Source organism: Teleopsis dalmanni, chromosome 2 (assembly GCF_002237135.1).
Source record: "Teleopsis dalmanni isolate 2A chromosome 2, ASM223713v2, whole genome shotgun sequence".
NCBI lineage: Eukaryota > Metazoa > Arthropoda > Insecta > Diptera > Diopsidae > Teleopsis > Teleopsis dalmanni.
Window position 1 is genome coordinate 32,430,153 of NC_051847.1, and position 12,119 is coordinate 32,442,271.

The 12,119-nt window shown below is 21.3% G+C and overlaps 1 protein-coding gene across 5 annotated transcripts in view; it reads left to right on the top strand.

Annotated features, from left to right (window-relative positions):
* LOC119677602 (probable phospholipid-transporting ATPase IA) overlaps positions 1-12,119 on the top strand; it is a 47,226-nt gene that overhangs the window by 29,770 nt on the left and 5,337 nt on the right. For 2 of the 5 annotated variants that reach the window (XM_038089009.1, XM_038089014.1), the window contains exon 14: positions 740-1,008. The exons of 1 other annotated variant lie outside the window; for it this stretch is intronic. In XM_038089009.1, coding sequence (XP_037944937.1) covers positions 740-947 — 208 coding nt within the window. In that variant the 3' untranslated portion in view covers positions 948-1,008. Of the gene's footprint in view, positions 1-109; positions 183-739; positions 1,009-10,535; positions 10,568-12,119 lie in introns of those variants that run through there. 2 more of the 5 variants (XM_038089013.1, XM_038089012.1) reach the window with 2 other exon arrangements.

The window sequence follows — 12,119 nt, forward strand, 5'->3', positions numbered from 1 at the left end:
TATACGCTTGATATCTGTTAGAAGTAATGGTATTTTATGTGGTCTGCTCAAAAGAAATATTAAATAATAACCATTTAAATAACAACCATCAATTTAAAATTGATTTCAGTTCAAACATAAAGCCACGGGATTATTTCAGTTATGACAATGATGATTGGGAACTTAAACCACTCTGACAAGAGTCTAAATTGAATAGCTTTAAATATAAAATATACTAATAAAATTAATTATTTATTGGTGTTAAAAAGTTATTTGTAAATTAAACTATATTTATATATAATTGTTAAAAATAAATCTGATTAAATCATTTTTTTTTTGCTCTTGAACTTTTTGGATGTACCTTAACTACTATAGAAACGCATTTTAATACATATCATATATATTACTAATGTCTTAAAATATTTAAAAAATGCTTCACTTTAAGTAATTAATTATAAGTATAAATTATAAATAATATATTTTTTTAAATAAAACATTTACATAAAAAATATTTAACAAACACAATTTTGTGGAAATTGATTTGTAGGTTTCATATGAATTTGATAATATATAATAATAATAAAAAAAAAACAAAAATTCAATTTTAGAAAAAAAAAATTTTAAAAAAAAAATAATTGTAATTAATTTCTTGGTTTCGTTTCAATTTTTTAAAGTTCTTATTATTTATATATATATATATTATTGAACATTTAAATTTTATAAAAATCACTATTACTTAAACCACCCATTGTGGCTACAGTCAAAGTGTTACTGGTGTCGCTTGGCGTCGTCTGAACACAGTAGAACCAGGACAAAACAATACTCAGGACAAAGACAAAAATGAATATAAACAAAATCGCATATCAGATGTAACCATCGTCAGCTTGGACGAAACTAGTGAAGCTTTAAATGCCAGCTCTGCTGCTTCTGCCTCCGCATCTACAACAATGACCACTTTACATATGTAAAAGCAAGGAGAGACGAATTTTAGGAAATTGAGAATTTATTAAATTTATGAATTTATTCAAAGTGGATATATACTTTTTTTTTATTTATATTATATTTTGTAAATATCTAAAACAATTTTTAAAAAAAATGACATTGTAATATAACACTGTATATAATATATAAATAATAAAACAATGCTCAAATCTCAATATAAAATTTAATTATATTATTTATAAAAATAAAAATAAAAATACTACTAAGCAATTGCTACATATAAATGTTTGTCAATTATCAATATATTGTAAAGCAGTGATATATAGTAAAAATTAATACTAAAGAAACTGTGCTCAAAAGTATTATTTATGGTTGAAATTGAAGATTTTATTAAGAAATGTGTATTTTGCACTTCATTAATTTTTATATATCAATAATTTGTATAAGAGACTATAAAAAAAAACTTTGCCAGTAATAATAATTATAATAAGTAATAGAAGGTTATAAAAACATCAATGGTGAATACTTGTAAATGTTATTAAAATATCCAATTCAATTTCTTTAATTAGTTAAATCTTTAAATTTCTTACTAACAATTTTAAAAGTTGAATAGATTTATTATTAAAAAATTGTATAAATGAACATTCAAAATAGTACAGTATTTACTTAAAGTATGTAAAGAATACAAATTGTGTACTCAGTTTAATAGCTGAGCAGATATATCATAAAGCAGATATAGCTATCAGATATACATTCCAAATGTTCTTGTGTATACAACTTTAAATGTAGATACTTCATTCAATTGATAAAAATATTCCAAATAGTCTTGAAAGCATAACCATTAATGTAGATTCCCCATTAGGAAAAAACACATTCTAAATACTCTTGAATATATAACATATCCATATATGTAGTTAGATACAGAATAAACTCTTCATAACTTGATTATTGATTTGGAGAATTCACTAGAAGAGTTAGTATCAAAAACTCTTGAACTTATAGCCATAAATATCAGCACAAAAGATCAACTTTGGTCTTGGTGCTCCGCTCCGTTGGAAGCCGGTACTATGTTTATTTTTATTCTATAGTCATAAATATTGATGTGGAGAATCCATTAGAAGAGTGAGTACCAAAAACTCTTGAACATGTAGCTATAAATATCAGCACAAAATATCAACTATGGTCGCGGTGCTCCGCTCCGTTAGAAGCCGGTACTCTGTTTATTTCTATTCAACAGCCATTAATATAGAAACTATATTAGAAGAGTGAATATATTCCGAATACTCTTGACCATATATCAAGAGTATAGAGAGTGTATGGAAATACTTCACATACTCTTCAGTATATATTCGCAAATGTGGTAATTCCACAATAAAAACAAAATGAAATCATTCCAAATACTCTTAAACACACATCCATTAAATTATATTATTCACTAGAAGAATAAAAATAGTTTCTTAATTTAGGTTCTGTTTACTATGTAATATGTAACTCAATGATAATCTCATTTTTATAATTAGAAATATTTATAATTACTTTATTTTTATATGAGTTCTGCCGATCTAACGACTTTTGGCAATTTCGCCTATTCCCTATATTTGGAGCTAAATACATTTAATATACTTAATATCTTTACTTATATTGTGAGAATTCATATATTGCAGACAATACGAATGTAGTAAAGATTTAGGTGACCTTAGTACCGGGTCACTTTAGTACAGATATAAGCTCTCATTCTTTCTCTTTTGAACACAACATTCTTCCCTTCTTATCTCTTCTCATTCCAACATACTGTTCTAATCCATCTTGTTCGACTTGTAATCCATTTATGTTTTCTTCTCAAGAGGTTCGTTTGGGTTACTGAAAATCAAGTACGATAATATATTTTTTTTTACTTTTTTATTATTTTTATAACAATTTATTTTATATTAGAATTATATTTACATATAATAGTTTTATTTAAATTACAATTATAACAAACAACGAATTTCATTTTAATATATATTTTTATATATTTTATGTATTAGACGAATTTTTTTGTAATTTACGAATTTTAAAATATTTTGATATATAAGATATCATATAATATATTTTTACATAATAGCATATGTATATTTAAATCAAAATTTTAATTTTTTTTTATATTTATATTTAGCTATTTCTATATTATTTTAAACATTCCTTCTATCATTCAAAATTATTTTAAAAAATATACAAATTATTCTTTTGAAAAGTTATATATAAGAATTAGAAAAAAAGTGTACTTCTTTTAAATTTCTAAATAAATTTTGATAAATTTAGTATTTGTAGATTTATTAAATATGGACATAGTTTAAAGTACTAAGTTATTTATTTAAATTATGTCTTAAAATTTTTTGATCATATGCGTGATATATTATTTTATATATAAATTTTAAAATTTATTTTGAGTTGGATATTTTAATAAAAAATGCTATATTGTATATAAGAAGTTACAATAAATGGTTATAAATGAATATAAATATTTTGTAGTAAGGCAAAGTTAAGATTGTATATTTTTTAAATCTATATAGTTAATTTTATAGTATTTGAATATATAAAGATTATAGTAGTTTTTTCTAAATTTCGTATTGATATCGTAATTATATATAGTTGAGTGATAGTTCCATATCATTAATTTTAAAATTGTACTAGATTAATATATCAGTCTGTAGGTGTGGTTATTAGCTTTGATGTGGTATAATGAATGTATTTAATAATATACAACATGATCCGTCCATGAAATCAATTAAAATATTTTATAGTAGAATCTTTTGATTATTTTTACAAAGAACAATATAGTTTAAAATGTTTGAATACTGTTATAAGTGTTGTAAATCTTATTAATTAAAGAAAAAGAAATATATTTATTTATATACTATTAAATAAAAATAATCTAGCAGTTTTAAAAAATAAGTTACAAATCATTTACGAAGATTTTGTTTATTATTTGTTATAATAAACAAATAATTATAATTATATATTTTCATTAGTGATTCTTCTATATATATATATTAAAAAAATTTTTGTATTAATAACGAATAAATATAAATAAATTCAATATACTTCTTTTAACAAAATTTAAAAGTAGTAGTTTATTATATTTTATATTTATATTATTATTTTTACAATATAACTTTATATAAAGGATCATTACTGCATTATTGTAGTCAATTTTCTTTCAGTTTAAATGCAAAAAAAATTTTTCTTTATTGTTCCAATATCTAAATCTTTTCTTCGAATCTCGTTAAGAACAGATCGAATACAGATTAATTTTCAATTAATTAAAAAACAAGAGTAATGTTATATAAATAAATTATATAAAATTTGCCTTACTGCAAAAGAATATTTATTTCTATACTAATATCTTAATAAGATAAAAAAAAAATTGAAAAATAAATAATATATTTATATATATCTGTATATACATATATTTTGTTCATAAATAATATCGCAAGATCTATATTGATTGTACAGGCAAATATTTTCGGACTTATTTGGCATATATGTAGAACCAATTTCTCCTTGGTCCTAGATATGATAAAAATCGTAACTTGTATTGTCGGTATACCAATATATCGGTATACTTATACTTGAAATGGTACAAATCGCATCTTGGAACAATGAAGTTGTTCCAGTATTTATGTTGAATACATCGGAAACAGCCTTTATATACAAATATTGTAATATATAAGGGTCTTGCGATGGTTATTTAATATAAAAATCTGCTCTAAGATAGTTGTAACATTATACCTATTACAATATTAAGCAATTTATATTAAATAAAAAAAAAAGTTTTTTAAAACTTGTGAAATGAAGAATATCAAAAAAATTATATATTCCTGTTGATTGTTTAAAATTAAAAATAAAAAAAATTATAAATAAAAATAAATTAAAAGTATATTAAAGAAATATTATTCTTATTGTGTGATTTAAATACAATTGTCATAAAATGAAATTATATATATTTTTTAAAAATGAAAAATAAAAAAATAAACAAATTTCAAAAATATAAAAAAATATTAATTTCATGTGTCATATAAACGTTAATTCAAATTGTGTTGAAAAAAATATATAAATTGTTATATATTTTAAAATAAATAATTTAAATATATAATAAGAAAAATTTAGTCAAAAAAGTTGATTAAAAACAATTATAAAATCTATTTAAAAATGTATTATTTTTTTTACAGAACGCAATTTATTGTTATTGTTAAAAATAATCAATTTAAATATTACGCTTCAAATGAAATTGATAAAAATTAATATTTGAAAAAAAAAATATTAATAAATTTATTAATAACAATTCTCATATATATGTACTTAAAATCAAAATGAAAAAAAACATGTTAATATGAAAGCAATACGCTCTTTTAATCAAATACGATGCAATTACATTGACTGTGATAGTTTTTAATGTAGCAATTTGTTTATATTAAATTATTTATCACTTTTTATATAGTTTAATATAAGCAAACAAAAAAAAAATATTTTGAGCATTACTTTTTGATGTATATTATTTTAAAATTAGCTCTACTCTCAACTTTTTACCTTAAATATGCTGCAATGCAGCAGTTTTATGTACCTTAACATTTATGTATGTAATTATTACAATACAATACTTTTTTAATTACTATCAAAACATATACATATATATACATATAAATTATTTGAAAAATGTAATTAAAATATTCAAAAGATATATGTAAACGCTTATATAAAATTTTTATATATAAAATAAATATATATTAATCATACCAAAAGTTATTTACTTTACTTTATCATATTATTAGACTATATACAAAATACTATTTATTATATTAAAAGATAATAGTATTAACTAAAAAGTAAAATAAATAAAATAAGGCTCAAATTTTAATCTTTATCAATTAAAGTATTAAATAAATATATTCTGTTAATATTGTAAGAAAAATATATATGTATATTAAAGTTTTTTTTATCTTTATTTATTCTTGTACTTATTTTATTTTTAATTCCTTTTAAATTTAATTTATTGCTTTAATATATTTAATATTATTATTATTTATTATTTAATTCCTTTATTTTTTACTTATAAATTTTTACTTTATTATATTCTACATTGTATTATATTTTTTATTTATATTTTAATTTATATTCTTATATTTTTTTTATTATTATTAAAATTTTACATTCTAGTTTTATTGTAATCAGTGGCTTATATGCTAATAAGCGCAGTAGCAAGTTCGTACCTAGAAATTTTATTGGAGGAGGGTCTACACATTTAAAGCAGTAAAATTTTAGAAGTAATCTTTTAGTTTATTTTTTAATAAACATCGTCCCGTAAATAAAAATTATAGCATGTATACTGAACATTTTCTGGTTAGAATTTTTTTCTTTATCATTAATTATGAAATTATCTGTCAACACTAACTATTGTGATAGATTAGCTAAAATCGTAAGAAAATATTTTATTTACCGAAACTAAGTTCCGTTAATTTTAAACCAAGCCTCAGTATATTCATCAAATTGTGGATATGCTTCCACATCCACTAAATATTTGCTCAGTTCCTACTCCACACAGCGATATAATTTTATTTTGGATGGGGTTTCAGACCTTGCATTATGGGCTAAAAACTCCATTATATCCTTCTTTTAGTTCTTCGTTAAATTTTTGGTATTACTATTATTTTATATACAAATCTGCTCTTAACATGTTAAGATAAATGACATTAACCAGGAAAGTAATAATAATTTATATAAATCTGCATCTGATTTTTATTTCTTTTGATGCAGTTGTTATTAATAATTATTAATGACAATAATAATAATTATTAAGCAAATAAACTTGTGCTTATTATATAGTTGGATGAATCAAGTAGTAAATTATAAATGAGTTTTTAGGAGCGATTGGTATGAATTTAGACCTTATATTATTTTTAAGTTGTTAAAAAATTATTATCTTTAATTATTTATATTATTATTATATTATGCGTTTAATTTTTCTTTTTATATTTTTTATATAATATTCTTTTTATCATTTAAATGCAACAATCTTAATATTTAGCTTCCAATTTATAGTCGTAAATTTTTTTATTTTCACAATTTTTAAATAAAAAGCATTTATAAAGAAAAGTTAATTTCCCTTAATAAATTATTATTAACTAAATAAATATTATATGAAGAAATATTGTATGGTTTATGAGATATATATACAGATTTTTTTATAAATTCAATAATTTTTTTAAATATATTTTTAATTAAAATCTATTAAGCATGTGTTATGTACAGTTTATATTTATTTACATATGCATACTTATACATATAAACAAATACATATTTGTATAAATTTTAAAATTTCTTATGTATATCTGAATAATGTCTGTGTTATATATACATATTATAATGTAATTATATTCAATATCTTATTGTATTCATAAAAATTCTATATTAATAAAAGAATATATTCAATTAAAATCAAAAAATATTTTAAATTTATAATACTAATGTTTTCACATATTAAAAAATTATTATTATGTGAAATTATAATCTTCTTTTAAATTATTATTTTAAATATAATTATATAGATTCTGTTGGTTTTTTATAGCAGTATAGTAAAAATAAAAAATATGAAATTTTATATCTGTATTCGTAAATTATTTTCAGAAGAGTAAGAAAACTAGCAGTTTTTTATTTTTTTTATATATTATTATTATTATTTAAAATTATTTATATTATAGCTTAACTATTGTTTATAATAATAGTGAATATTAATAGTTAACTATTATTTATAATAATAGTCCATAATATTATTAATTTCGTTAAGTGTTATAACGAACAATTTAAGATAGTAAATAATAGTTATTATCTAATAATAGTTTAATATCATAATATTTAATATTATTATTGTTAAACATATATTTATTATTTACTTATTAAATGCTTTCAGATTTTTTTAATTACCAGCTCGTAGCTACTAATAAAAATTAAATCCATAAAAAATAAGAAATTAATAAGTATAATTGTATTCAATATATAATAAATACTTAAATCAAATACTTTTAATATTATTTCATTATTTTTAAATTTAATTAAAAACTTTTAGATTATTTAAAAAATATTTAAATATATTCATTATTGGTTTTTACTTATTATAAGTTCCTTAAATTATTAAATTATTAAATTGTTTAATTATTATTAAATTATTATTAAATTATTCCTATATCAATATTTATTATTATACAATATATATATTTATATATTGCTAACATTCAGTGAAAGTTTTAATAAGTTTAATTTAAATCGTAATCAATGCCATTTTTATACTATCTTACAAAAATCTAGTTAATTCATATGCAAAAATCCACGAAAGATTTCTGGGTCCAAGAAACGGAAAATCCGTGTATATCGCGGGATTTGGTCTATTTTTAACAGTAACGAAAATATATTTTCATGCTTATACGTCTTAGTTATTTGAATAAGCTGTTTTTAATATATAAATTTTTGAAAAGAAGTGTCTTTTTTTCGAATAAACCGCATTCTGTATAAGAGTAGTATACTAAATATTGAAAATGCAGGACTAAGAAACCATATCCAGAATTTATGGTATTTAGTTATCAAGTATATAAATATAGATATACTATATTTTGTAAATATACATATATAATATAATATAAATATAAATATTTGTATCATTTTACATATAAATTTTTTGAATATATACGATAGATGTAGGTGCTATATATAAAAAACTACTTATATATGCAAATGGGCGTAGGCAGAGACTTATTTAAGGTTTCAAAAACTTATTTATAGTTTATATTAAAATATTTAATTGAAAAAATTCATTATATCTTATACTTAATGTGCCGAAATATTTAAAGGGATGTATACATTATATTTACATTATATATATATTGTTTAAGTTCATAAACTATATGATTATATATTATATATGATATGATATATAATAATATTTATGATAACACATTTTGGAATAATATTAATTATTTTGAAAAGATTTGCAAATAATTTATATTAAGTATAAAAAGCTGGAATAACACATACAGTGGCCTAAAGGTCAATTCTAGTATATTTAAATAAATATATTTAATATATACATTCTGTGTAAAAAGTATATAAAGTATCTAACACACACGTAAAATATACAGCCACAATTTTTATTTTGTACACACGATAGTACAATAATACCTATGTCTCCTTCCGGAATTTGTAAGTGAATTCTGTGTTTTTAAATAAAGTCATTTTGCAATTATAACTTTTATTGCTCTGCGATGGTATGAAGTTAACCTTGCGCCGAAATTTTTGGCAAAAAACTCAATAAATATATTCGGACAATCCAAATTCGGACTCACGAATACACTGTACTCGTAGGGCAGTGTTCCCATTTCGAGAAAGACCACAAAAGATTTGTTTAAAATTTGTTCAAAAAGTTATATTTCAAACCTCAATGAGGCTATAAAGAAATTTTTAAAAGAGATTCAGTCAAGCTCTGGTCTAATTGTGTTACACTCGGTGAAGTCTACTTCGAGGGCGATAAAATAAATTTTGATTGAATGAGGATATTTTTTTTAATATTTTATTTAATAACTTCAGTTACTTTTTACACAGATTATATACATACCTTATTAATTATATTTGTTTTAATAACGTATTTTTTATTTAAAAAAAATTTAACGTATTAGTTTTCTTAAAAAATAATATTTTAAATAAAGTTTATTTTATTTTTATCTTATGATTGTTGCAAAATTTATATATTAATATATTAAAATATTATATTTTCATATGCTTTATTTATAAACAATAAATTAGTCATTTTTTATATGAAGCTTATATTATTTTAGGTACAAAAATAATTCACCTTATTTTATTTTTATATTATTATTGTTGCAAAATTAATATATTAAAATATTATATATTCATATGCTTTATATATAAACAATAAATTATAAATATTTTATCTGAAGCTTATGGTATTTTAGGTAAAAAAGTAATATACATATTTTTTATTTTTTTCTATAGTTAAATGAAAACATTTTTCACTGCATGCATTTTTTATTAATAATTTTAAAATTAAAAATAAAATTTTTATTAATTATTGTTGTAAAATTTTTCTTATCAAAGCACTTTTTTCCACAAACAATCTTTATCCTTCAACTTTTTTAACGTTTTTTTCTTATACAATGTATACTCTCTTCTAAATACACATCCAATTTTCAAAACACTTGCTGTTTACTTATATATGAATATATATATATCAACTATATATACATATTTTATGTGATATATGTTCAAACCCTGCTTTTGAAATTTTTCCGCACTCAATTTTTGTCTGCAACTTTTATATATAATAAAATATAATATGTAATTTTTTTAAATTGATATTGTAATTAAATTAATTTTGAAAATAAATTTATGAAATTTTAATTTGTTCTAAAACAACAACTTCAACCGACACAACAACAACAATAACTACAACTGCAACAATAAAATTTAATGTCCGTCACAAAACACAATATTGACGTCTGCAAACTCGCGAATTAAATTGTTAAATGTTTCGAATAAATTTTTAATCCAAAACAATCCAATCCTTGCAGTACAATGTACGCCCTGGGATCGATAATCCGTTGTAAGTAAATTAAAGCAAAAAAAAACCAAAAAAGAAAGTAAATAGTAATTGTAATAATAATTCAAAAAAAAAAAAAAGAAAAAGCAGTGTAAAAATATTTACCAGTAATTTGATTGTCTGTGGATTTATCTACACTATAATTTACTAGCACTCAACGCAGTTTTCATTGGAACTTCACAAAATCAGATTTTTATCAAACAATTTTTCATACACACATCAGACACAAACCCCATCAGAAATACAACAACAACTAAACACAATTTAATAAAATATTTATACACACAATTCATATATATGAACGGATATGAAAGGATATAAAAGGATATGAAAGGAACGCTTATATTAAAATGAATAAAAAGAATAATCACAGTGCAAAATCTCTTAGTGATATTGAAAAGGAAAATTAATTATGCTGAGTGGGAATTAATTTGAATGCACTTTCGAATGCATTTCATTCAAGAATCAAATTATTTAATTATAATAATTAAAATATGGATTTGGTCACCTTTTACCAGAGGTAGGACTTATCACGAGAATATCCCAACCCTTATCCAGAAGGGTTACCATTTGAGTTATGACTGTTAGTGTTTGTTAAGTTTGTATTAAAGCTATATATATAAAGTTCTACTGATCTTACAAGTATTTCCAACTCTACATTGAGTGTAAATCTAAATGCTAACACTCTTCCTGCTTAACTCTAGGATCCCGTAGTAGTAGTTTACACCTCTGATGGGGTGTAGCAAATGAAAACAGAGTTGTTATCATTTGTACTTCAAAACATTACCGAGTACCGAGCGTAATGAATACTAGTCACCTTTTATCAGAGGCAAACCTTATCATGGGTATATCCCAACTCTTAGCCGGAAGGGTTACTACTTGAGTTATGACTGTTAGTGTTTGTTAAGATTGTGTCAAAGCTATATATATAGTTTGCTATTTAAAGCTATTTGCTATAAGCTACTTCTATGATAGATACTCTTCTTGCCTTACTGACAGTTTTTCTTCGTTTCCTTCCGAAGTATCGGTAAATATTTTTAAAAAAAATCCCATCTACATAGGTATATAATTGAATAACTACAATCTGATTGACACGACTACTATATATATACATATCATCTATATAGTCATGTAAACAGATCTTTTCATTCCGGTTAAAAAGACTACTAGATATAATATATAGTGATATTGAGTTTTGCCGTGAATTCTTAGATAAGTAACAAGTTTTTTGAACAAATTAGAACCATTGCTAATAACACTTGCTGTGTTATTAATTAGAATTAATGTATAAACAGCAGCTAAATAAATTAACTTAAAACCACTTAATCGTTGTAATCATTATACGACAGTTATAAAAGTAAGCTTAAAACAACTTGATCGTTGTAATCATTATTACAATTAACGCATATACAACAGCTATATAAGTTAACTTAAATCAACTTGAACTTGAACTTTTTTTAGAACCTCAAAATAGATTACAGATAATTTTAGCGCCCCTTTAACTTTTATGTCCAGGGTTCTATAATATCCCTATTGCTAATTATACAGTAATAAA